The 11,696-nt window shown below is 38.4% G+C and overlaps 1 protein-coding gene and 1 pseudogene across 1 annotated transcript; both read left to right on the top strand.

Moving 5' to 3' along the window:
- Positions 1-2,381: 2,381 nt before the first annotated feature.
- On the top strand, positions 2,382-3,323 carry LOC138420386 (olfactory receptor 8K3-like). Its single transcript, XM_069553575.1, has one exon. It carries the CDS (start codon positions 2,382-2,384, stop codon positions 3,321-3,323), a length of 942 nt encoding a protein of 313 aa, XP_069409676.1.
- Positions 3,324-8,302: 4,979 nt separating this feature from the next.
- On the top strand, positions 8,303-9,229 carry LOC138420439 (olfactory receptor 8K3-like; annotated as a pseudogene).
- The last annotated feature ends 2,467 nt before the right edge of the window (positions 9,230-11,696 follow it).

Below are 11,696 nucleotides of genomic sequence, written 5' to 3'. Positions count from 1 at the left end.
TTTTTTATCATACTCTGGCCCATTGTGCTAAGTTCCAGGTGACTGCGACCCCATGGACTGTAGCCTGCCAGGCTTCTCTGTCCATGGGATTTTCCATGGCAAGAATACTGGAATGTGTTGCCATTTCCTTTCCATGGGATCTTTCTGACCCAGGGATTGAACTCATGTCTCCTGCATTGGCAGGCAAATTCTTTAATCCTGAGTCACCAGGGAAGTCCCCTTTTAAAGTTTAGCATCCCTTTATTCAAAGAAAGTTATTATGATATTCAAGATATGAAAACAATGCTAATGACTTCTCTTTCTTCCAATTTGCTCAAATTTCCTCATATTACCCTGGGTTCTTGCATAATAAAGTACATTTGAATTCTTACAAGTTAGTAGAAGTCCATTATAGTGAAAATGCACCTTGGATCAGGTTAATATTTTAAGGAAATAAAGATCAAAATAAAGTTTTATTCACACTTTGCTAAAATAACTAAGAAATTTAGAAGATAAGGAAATCCAAGTACTCTGATGGCCCAATATTATTTCTGCAGAAGGGGCAAGGCTTGGAGTAAATTGCATGTATTCCATTGTACATTATATAATCCTCACTTGTTAATCATGTTGCCTTGACAAAGAAGGTATGTCACAGTGCAGATGAATTTACAAACATAAAGAAGATCTCTTTGAGTTGAGCTATTGACTTCATTATATATATACATATACATATATATATACATATATATACACATATATATACATACACACACACACACACACACACACACACACACATATATATATATATATATATATATATCGGAGAAGGCAATAGCACCCCACTCCAGTACTCGTGCCTGGAAAATCCCATGGACGGAGGAGCTTGGAAGGCTGCAGTCCATGGGGTTGCCGAGGGTCGGACAGGACTGAGAGACTTCACTTTCACTTTTCAATTTCATGCATTGGAGAAGGAAATGGCAACCCACTCCAGTGTTCTTGCCTGGAGAATCCCAGGGACAGAGGAGCCTGGTAGGCTTCTATCTATGGGGTCGCACAGAGTCAGACACGACTGACGCGACTTAGCAGCATACATATATATACTTGATTTCCAGGTAACATAAAAACATTTAATTATTTAACCTTAATTTTGCCACCCAGCAATCCTGTAACCATACTGGCTTTGTGTAAGAAAATAAACTTTCAGATAAGTTGAATTATTTGCCCAAACTAGCCTTTTTTATATATCATAAGGAACTTTAGAACAGGAATTCTATCTATCATCTATTTATCTTTCTGTCTACTTATTATATGTCTTATATGTTTCTTCACAGAAATACAAATAAGCCTCACTGCGATCTGTTACAGTTTTCTTATTTATACAGCTGTCTAATATGTGTCTAGTGTGTTAACTGTTTCAGCTTATATCAACTGTGCATAGAACAATATAGAACTCTGTGTTGGAGTATCAAGTTCTACACATTTTCTGAATTCTTGTTTTAAAATTTTATTATGGATATTATTTAACTGCATCATAATTTATTATATAATTGGCATATGTATTGTCATATTATTAAATTTAATTATACATGTCTCTATGTAATTGCAATTATATAACTGACTAGATAGAAAGAATAGAAAGTTTACAAAAACAGCACAATAATAGTTTATATATGTAGCCCTCAAATTTATGTCTTAAATTTTTTCTTGTCATATCTATGTCTGTATCTATTGTATTTCTTGTCTGTATCTATAATATCTATGCATGTATATATTTATTCGTCTATTTATCTATCATCTATCTACCTATAACATCCTGGTTTTTCAACCTTAGTACTACTGAGATTTTAGACAAATATGGTGATTTATAAGATGTTTAGAGGCATCACTGACCTCTAACCATCATATGCCAATAGCTTCCACATTCCAGTTGTAACAATTAACATGTCTTCTCAATTTTGCCAAATGTCCTTTGGTAAAATAATTTCCAGTTGAGAAACAGCAACTACCTCTGTCTCTATCATTATTTATATATTTTATTATATGTAGGAAAATTAAAATGTTAGTTGCTCAGTCATGTTTGACTCTTTGCAACCCCATGGACTGTAGCCTGCCAGGCTCCTCTGTCCTTGGGATTCTCTGGGCCAGAATACTGGAGTGAGTTGCTATTCCCTTCTCCAGGGGATTTTTCTGATTCAGGAATTGAACCCAGGTCTCCTGAACTGCAGGCAGACTCTTCACTATCTGAGCCATGAGATGAGTTTATTTTCAAATATCCTAAACTGGAATGTTTAATCTGTTTATACTAGCTTTGCATAGTGAAACTCTTCCAGATGATGATATATAGAACCTATTGACTATGTTGATGTTTCTACCCAGAACAGGTTCTTTAATAAACCTGAATGGAAACACGCAATGGAACAGTGCTGAGTGAATTCATCCTTATGGGAATCACAGACCGCCCTGAGCTGCAGGCTCCATTGTTTGGGCTCTTCCTCATCATCTATGTGATCTCAGTGGTGGGCAACTTGGGCATGGTCATCCTCACCAAGATGGACTCCAAGTTACAGACACCCATGTACTTCTTTCTTAGACACCTTGCTTTTACAGATCTTGGTTATTCAACAACTGTGGGACCCAAAATGTTAGTAAATTTTGTTGAGGATCAAAATATAATCTCCTATTACTCTTGTGCTATGCAACTAGCTTTCTTTCTTGTGTTTATTGTTAGTGAAATTTTTATTCTGTCTGCAATGTCTTATGACCGCTATGTGGCCATCTGTAACCCTCTTCTCTACCCAGTCATCATGTCACAAAGAGTGTGCTGGGTGCTGGTAGCCATCCCCTATGTCTACAGCACGTTTGTGTCTCTTCTCGTCACCGTAAAATTATTTAATTTATCTTTCTGTGGCTATAGAGTCATCAGTCATTTCTACTGTGACAGTCTTCCTTTGTTACTTTTGCTCTGCTCAAATACACATGAAGTAGAAATGATTATTCTGATTTTAGCTGGGTTTGATTTGATTTTCTCTCTTCTGATAGTTCTTGTGTCTTACCTTCTAATTCTTGCATCCATTCTCAGGATGAGCTCTGCTGAAGGCAGGCGCAAGGCTTTTTCTACCTGTGGGTCTCACCTGACTGTGGTCATAGGGTTCTATGGGACTTTACTATTTATGCATGTGCAACCAGAGTCCAGCCATTCCTTTGACACTGATAAAGTGGCTTCCATATTTTATACTCTCATTATCCCTATGTTGAATCCCTTAATCTATAGCTTGAGGAATAAAGATGTAAAATGTGCACTACATAGGATGTGGAAAAAATCATGCAGCTTTTTTTATTAACATGCAATACAATTTCTATAAACTGGTTATGGACTCTAAATTTTGTTTATATGCCTCCAAATTAAGTAATGAGTATAAATATGTTCAACAATTATTTATAGATTACATTATATATACTAGGCACTTCCAATTGCTGCAGAGATTAATGAACAAAATAGTAAAAAAAAAAAATTTGCCTTGAGCACAAAAGACCAATTTTGTATATAAATTAAGTAAATGTTAAGAGAATGTGTTAGGAGGATATAGACAAAGAAATGACTGTCCAGGTTCCTGAATGTTTTCTCATCTTTTAGAATAAAATTATGGTATATTGTGTGTGTCTGTGAGTTCTTTATTTTCTTTCATTTTTGCCTTCATACTTTTCCCCAGTATGTTTCATCTGTGTATTTGAAGTCATCAATCACATTTGTTTTCTCAAATACCCTTATTCTTTACACTGAGCTCCCACATTTTTTATCAGCAATTCCTCTAATTCCTTATAAGAATCTATTCACCTAGTAACTGAAAATATGTTGCAATTCAGCAATTCATAGGTCCCACGGAAGCCTGATTTTGCCTCAATTCATACATTTTGTTGAAATCAGAGGACATTTAAATCAAGATAAAATTTGAGATCCCTCAGTAGCTTCCAGATTGGTACTTTTGTTCTCTCAAGTGATAATTCTTTCTTCATAACTGGTAGTTTCATTGAAGGGAGAGTAAAATAATTTTGTCTTTTTGAATAAAAATATTTATCCATGTTTAAAGTAATGTTCTACGTTTTGCATTCTTGAGTAAGAGAAGTGCTGATGAATTAACTGTTGGTTCTCTTCCCTTGGATTGATGTCTCCAATTTTTATCAACACTGTTTATGCAGTAAGTTTTAATTGACTTTCAGTATTTAACTGCACAATTCATTATTCTACTTGTGGGAAGCAAATGGAAACAATCTCATTGTTGGCACTATACCATATTTCTAAGGCCTGATACATGGCAGGAATGCAATTGTCTCGCTTTTTATAAATGATTTCTACATTTTCCGATGTGCTACCTTTTAATCTATTTAATAATCCTGCAACTTTACTGAGGCTATTAGTCTACAATGTATGCTTTATTTAGTATCTTGCAATAAAATTATTTGTTTATCCCATGAAGCTTTAATAAAAAATCTTCCCTGGAATACAATTTTTAAACAACATGACACAAACAACCAAGATTTCCTTTAATATGAGTATGGATAAAAAAATATGGTATATCCAGAAAATGGATGATAGCCTTTTAAAAACATGTGCTAATATTATTGGGAATACAGAGACAAAAATAAACAAATTAACAAATAATGCTGATCCGAACCTTATAAAGATGCACTCAAAATGAAAAAAAAAATTAGGTGTAAAATGCTAAACCATAAAACATTCAGATAAAGCAATAAGGGAAAATCTATATCCAAGACCAAGGGCTAGTGAAAAGTTTGTATGACATCAAAACATAATCTAGATAATCCAATCAAAAAATGATCAGGAGACCTAGTCATTTCTCAAAATAAGGCATACAGATGGCCAAGAGACACATGGAAATATGTTCAGTGTTGCTGATTATTAGAAAAATCCAAATTAAAACTTCAATAAGATGTTACCTCACGTCAGCTAGAATGGCTAGCCTCAAAATATCCACAAACAGTAAATTCTGGAAAGGGTGTGAAGAGAGAGGAACTCTCCTAAAATATTGGTGGGAATATAAATTGGTATAGAAGCTATGGAAGACAGTATGGAGGTTACATAAAAGATAAAAATAGAGCTACTATATGAGCCTGGAGTCCCACTCCTAGGCATATATATGGAGAAAAAATATGATTCAAAATATATACACAACCAATGTCATTGCAGCACTGTTTACAGTAGTCAAGACACGGAAGCAACATAAATGTCCAAAACCAGAGGAATAAATAAAGACGATAGAGCATTTTCCAGGCAATAGTTGTGGAGCTGATTGTCATTTCCTTCTCCAGGGGATCTTCCCGTCCCAGGGACTGAACCCAGGTCTCCCACATTGTAAACAGATGCTTAACTATCTGAGCCACCAGGGAAGTCCCTAGAAGATATAGCACATATATACAATGGAATTACTACTCAGTCATTAAAAAGATCAAATAAAGCCATTTGCAAGAACATGAATGGACTTAGGGATTGTTCAGTTCAGTTCGGTTCAGTCACTCAGCCATGTCCAACTCTTTGTGATCCCATGGACTGCAGCATGCCAGGCTTCCCTGTCCATCACCACCTCCTGGAGCTTACTCAAGCTCATGTCCATTGAGTCAATAATGCCATTCAACCATCTCATTTTCTGTCGTCTCCTTCTCCTCCTGCCTTCAGTATTTCCCAGCATCACAGTCTTTTCCAATGAGTCAGTTCTTCACATCAGGTGGCCAAAATATTGAAGTTTTAGCTTCGGCATCAGTCCTTCCAATGAATATTCAAGATTGATTTCCTTTAAGATTGGCTGGTTTGATCTTCTTGCAGTCCAAGGGACTTTCAAGAGTCTTTTCCAAGACCACAGTTCAAAAGCACCAATTCTTCAGTGCTGTTTTCTTTATAGGCCAACTCTTACATCCATATATGACTACTGGAAAAACCATGGCTATATCTAGATGTACGTTGTTGGCAAAGTCATGTCTTAGCTTTTTAATATGCTGTCTAGGTTGGTTACAGCTTTTCTTGCAAGAAGCAAGCATCTTTTAATTTCTTGGCTGCATTCATCATCTGCAGTGATTTTGGAGCCCAAGAAAATAAAGTATTGCACTGTTTCCATTGTTTCTCCATCCATTTGCCATGAGTGATGGGACCAGATGCCGTGATCTTAGTTTTCTGAATGTTGAGTTTTAAGTAAGTTTTTTCACTCTCCTCTTTCATTTTCATCATGAGGCTCTTTAGTTCCTCTAAACTTTCTGCTATAAGGGTGGTCTCATCTCTGTATCTGAGGTTATTGATATTTGTCCTGGCAATCTTGATTCCAGCTTGTATTTCTTCCAGCCTGCCATTTTCCATGATGTACTCTGCATATAAATTAAATAAGCAGGGTGATATACTCTTTTCCCGATTTAGAACCAGTCTGTTGTTCCATGTCCAGTTCTAATTGTTGCTTCTTGACCTACATCCAGATTTATCACGAGACAGGTCAGGTGGTCTGATATTCCCATATTGATAATTTTCCACAGTTTGTTCTGATTTATCCAGTCAAAGGCTTTGGTGAATCAATAAAGCAGAAATAGATGTTTTCCTGGAATTCTCTTGCTTTTTCTATGATCCAATGGATGTTGACAATTTGATTTCTGGCTCCTCTGCCTTTTCTAAACCTGGCTTAGCAAAGGTTTAGCAAATTCACGATTCCCATACTGTTGAAGCTTGGCTTGAAGGATTTTGAGCATTACTTTACTACCTTGTGAGATGAGTGCAATTGTGTGGTAATTTGAACATTCCTTGGCATTACCTTTCTTTGGGAATGGAATTAAAATTGACCTTTTCCAGTCCCGTGGCCACTGCTGCGTTTTCCAAATTTGCTGGCATATTGAGTTCAGCACTTTCACAGCATCATCTTTTAGAATTTGAAGTGGCTCAACTGGAATTCCATCACCTCCACTAGCTTTGTTCGTAGTGATGCTTCCTGGGGCGCACTTGACTTCACATTCCAGGATGTCTGGCTCTAGGTGAGTGATCATACCATAGTGGCTATCTGGATCATGAAGGTTTTTTTTTTTTTTTTTTTTTTTGTATAGTTTTTCTGTGCATTTTTGCCACCTCTTCTTAATATCTTCTGCTTCTATTAGGTCCATACTATTTTTGTCCTTCATTGTGCCCATCTTTGCATGAAATGTTCCCTTCATATCTCTCAGATCCAAAGTGAAAGTGAAATTAGCTCAGTTGTGTCCGACTCTTTGTGACATGGAATTCTCCAGGCCACAATACTGGAATGGGTAGCCATTCCCTACACCAAAGGATCTTCCCAACCCAGGGATGGAAACCAGGTTTCCTGCATTGCAGGCAGGTTCTTTACCAGCTGAGCCCCAACGGAAACACAAGCATACTGGAGTGGGTGGAATGGGTAGCCTATCACTTCGCTAGCAGATCTTCTGAACCCAGGAATTGAACTGGAGTCTCCTGCATTGCAGGCCGATTCTTTACCAACTGAACTATCATGGAAGCCCCAGTAAATGTACAATTCTTTCCAGATCCCATGATGAGGCAAAATGGAGTTTCTAACACAGACTGAAATGTGGAAAGAATTAATTGGATAGTAACAGATTTTTAAGTACCCAGTTTTATGGTTTTATTATTATTTAATTGTACAATATAATCTGTTACACAATTGGCATATGCATTGTCATATTAGCAAACGTCATTTATACATGCCCCTATGTGATTGCAGTTATGTAAATGACTAATAGAAAGCTTAGAAGAATAGCACAAAAATAGTTATACATGTAACCCAAAATTTTTGTTTTAGCTTTCTTCCTTTGCATATCTAAGTTTATATATCAGTATCTATATATTTATAAATATTTAGCTCTATCTATTCAACTACATATTTACATATTTATCTATCTAACCATCCTGGTTTTTCAATCTTATAACTCTTCAGATATTGCACTGATAAAGGGTATTATAAGAGGTTGAGAACCATAACTGACCTTTAACCATTGCTGGCAAGTAGCCCCCAACTCTTAGTTGTGACAACCAACATGACTCCTAGACATTGGCAAATTGTTCTTTGGTTAGTAAAATAGTTTTCAGTTGAGAACTAATAAATATTCCTGACTCTGTCTTTACCTTTGTATGTATTATTACATGTAGAACATGGGTTAATTTTTAAATATCTTATTTTGAGACATTAATATGCATTTTATTTAGACCAGCTTTGCATTTAAAAATCTTCCAGGTGATAATACATGAAATCTGCTTGCTATGCTCATATCTCTATCCAGAATAAGTTTCTGATGAACGTGGATGGACAAACACAATATAACAATGCTGAGTGAATTCATCCTTATGGGAATCAGACCGTCCTGAGCTGCAGGCTCCATTGTTTGGGCTCTTCCTCATCATCTACGTGATCTCAGTGGTTAGCAACTTGGGCATGGTCATCCTTAACAAGACAGACTTCAGGCTACAAACCCCATGTAATTTTTTCCCTGATACCTGATACCTTGGTTGCTCTATAAATATAGGACCTCAAATGCTAAGAAATTTTGTTTTGGATCAAAATACAATCTCTTATTATTCTTGTGCTATACAGCTAGCTTTCTTTCTTGTGTTCATTATTAGCAAACATTTTATTCTGTCAACAATGTCCTATGACCGCTATGTGGCCACATGTAACCCTCTGCTCTACCCAGCTATTATGTCACCAAGGGTATGTAGGGTGTTGGTGACGATCCTGTGCCTCTATAGTGCATTTGTATCTCTTCTCATCACTGTAAAGACAGTTTACCATTCTGTGGTTATAATGTCATCAGACATTTCTACTGTGACAATTTCCCTTTGCTATCTTTGCTCTGCTCAAATACACATGAAGTAGAAATGATTATACTAATTACAGCTGGTTTTGATTTTATTTCATCCCTTCTGTTAGTTCTTGTGTCTTACCTTCTTATTCTTGCATCCACTCTCAGGTTGAGCTCTGCTGAAGGCAGGCACAAGCCTTTTTCTACCTGTGAGTCTCACCTGGCGGTGGTCACAGTGTTCTATGGGGCTTTAATATTCATGTATGTGCCGCCAGAGTCTAACCATTCATTTGACACAGGTAAAATGGCATCTACAATTTACACTCTCATTATCCCTATGCTAAATCCCTTGATCTACAGTTTGAGGAACAAAGATGTAAAACATGGCCTACAAAGTACATGGAAAAAACTATGCAATTCTCTCTCTTAAGGCTTCTGTACAATATGAATCCTATAATGTAGGTGATGGGCTTCATACTGCTCTCTGTGTGTCTCTAAAAGGAATAAAAAGTATGGAAATGTTCAGCACATATTTAGAAAATGCCTTCTAAAGTGAAAGTGAAGTTGCTCAGTCGTGTCCAACTTTTTGCGACCCCGTGGACTGTACCCACCAGGCTCCTCCATCCATGGGATTCTCCAGGCAAGAATACTGGAGTGGGTTGCCATTTCCTTCTTCAGGGGATCTTCCTGACCCAGGGATTGAACCCAGGTCTCCCACATTGTGGGCAGATGCTTTAACCTCTGAGCCACAGGGCTGGTCATACTTCTATGTGCTATACATACATTAGCACCCAAAGGGGGACAATATCTGCCTTTCCTGAGGGTAAGTGATGAATTACAAATATAATTAAGTAAATAGCACCATGTCTTAGAATGAGTTAGGACACTGTAAGGGCAAGTAAATAAAGTCAAGTGAGGAAGAATAGCATATATAAAAGGATTCAAAGGATTATTGTTATTCCCAACTATTAGAATAAATTTCCTAGTGTCTACATGTGTTTGTACATGTACATGTGGTTTTATGTAAGTGCATACTTCTGCTTTTTTATTCGCTATATTTTTCTAAGGCATGTATTATAATTAAACTTATGGTGGTTTCTAGGAGGCTCAGTGTAGTACAATGATTTGAATTCATCAGTCATCTCAACTGATAGAGATGTTCCCTTGTCACCTGGAAGAGTTTAGGATCCTGCTCTGTTCTCATCAGTGAAGTTGCTTTCATATATGAGCCCTAGAAAGTCTTCAGACTCAGCACACTTAGCAACTCAGTAACTCACAACATCTAATTTGTCTAAGTCACACCGTTTCTCTATAAATTCAAGTTCAGTCACTCAGTCATGTCCGACTCTTTGCTATCCCATAGGGTGCAACACACCAGGCTTCCCTGTCCATCACACCAGTGATGCCATCCACCAACCTCATGCTCTGCTGTCCCCTTTGCTCCTGCCTTCAATCTTTCCCAGTAGGAGGGTCTTTTCCAAAGGATCAGTTCTTTGCAACAGGTGGCTATTCTCTGTACCACATACATCTTTAAATTGTCTTTAACAATAGTCTATGCTTGAAAGTTGCTAAAAGAGTTCAGTTCAGTTCAGTCGCTCAGTCGTGTCTGACTCTTTGCGACTCCTTGAATCTCAGCACGCCAGGCCTCCCTGTCCATCACCATCTCCCGGAGTTCACTCAGACTCACATCCATCGAGTCCACGATGCCATCCAACCATCTCATCCTGGGTCGTCCCCTTCTCCTCCTGCCCCCAATCCCTGCCAGCATCAGAGTCTTTTCCAATGAGTCAACTCTTTGCATGAGAATGCCAAAGTACTGGAGCTTCAGCTTTGGCATCATTCCTTCCAAAGAAATCCCAGGGTTGGTCTTCAGAATGGACTGGTTGGATTGTTGGGACCTAACAAACACCATGATAGGCTTCAGGGACTAAGGTAGGACTCACGGGAAAGGCTGAGTCATTGCCCAGTGAGGTCATCCCTGCGGATGACAGGACTTGTTTAATCAGCATACTCCTCATAACCTGGTTTGAGTTTATCAGGACGTAAAAGACATCCCCCTGTAGCCAGTAGCCAATTAGTAAATACGAGGAAACCCCTGCAGCCAATATAGATTAGCCAATTAGTAAATACTAGGAAACTCCTGCAGCCAATCAGCCCTTGTCAAACTCTCTGTTCTAAAACCTATAAATACTGCTGTAAATCTGGGCTCCGGGCTCCTTGCTCCACTCCACTGCGTTGGATGTGGCATGAGCCCTAGCTCGAGCTAGAAATAAAACCCCTTCATGCTTTTGCATTGCTGTGGACCTTTTATTCTCTCAGTTTTGGGGGCTCGGACTCTGGGCATAACATTTGGGGGCTCGTCCGAGATCCCTTTAACTGGGAAGAATAACACTCTCCCGGTAGAAGGGGTTTCCTCACTAGGAGGAAAGATATTTGAACACCAGTGTTAAGTCTGGTTAAGTCCAGTGTAAGGCCGAGGCCCAGCATAAGCACTGGAAGGCAGCTGGCTCTTGTTAGGCCTAATCAGAGGTGAATTAGTCGTCCTAGCCAGTGTAAGACCGAGGCCCAGTGAGCATGCTGGAAGGCAACTGGCAGCCAGCATAAGACCGGGGCGCAGCATTCGCGCTGGAAGGCAGCTGGTTCTGTGAGGGATTGGGAAGGAACATCTCTCCCGACTCCGAATCTGGTGGGCAGTGGATGCCCTTCGGTGAGATGACATTGGGAAGCAAGACAACAGTAACCTGGGATAGACCCAGTTCTGTGTTTTCGGCAGATATTTGTTTGTCTTCTGTCTGTCTCCTTTCTTTGTGTGCCGGCGCCATTTTTGGTTTTTTGTGTGTTCATTGTGGGCTCCGTCATTATGGGTCAAAGCTCTTCCACCCCTTTGTCTGTAATGA

The sequence above is a fragment of the Ovis canadensis genome, chromosome 15 (genome assembly GCF_042477335.2).
Source record: "Ovis canadensis isolate MfBH-ARS-UI-01 breed Bighorn chromosome 15, ARS-UI_OviCan_v2, whole genome shotgun sequence".
In the NCBI taxonomy this organism is placed as follows: domain Eukaryota; kingdom Metazoa; phylum Chordata; class Mammalia; order Artiodactyla; family Bovidae; genus Ovis; species Ovis canadensis.
This window is presented reverse-complemented; position numbering and strand designations above follow the sequence as displayed.

Excerpts from the sequence above, each read along its gene's own strand:
- LOC138420386 (XM_069553575.1), top strand. The coding sequence starts at position 2,382 with ATGGAAACACGCAATGGAACAGTGCTGAGTGAATTCATCCTTATGGGA.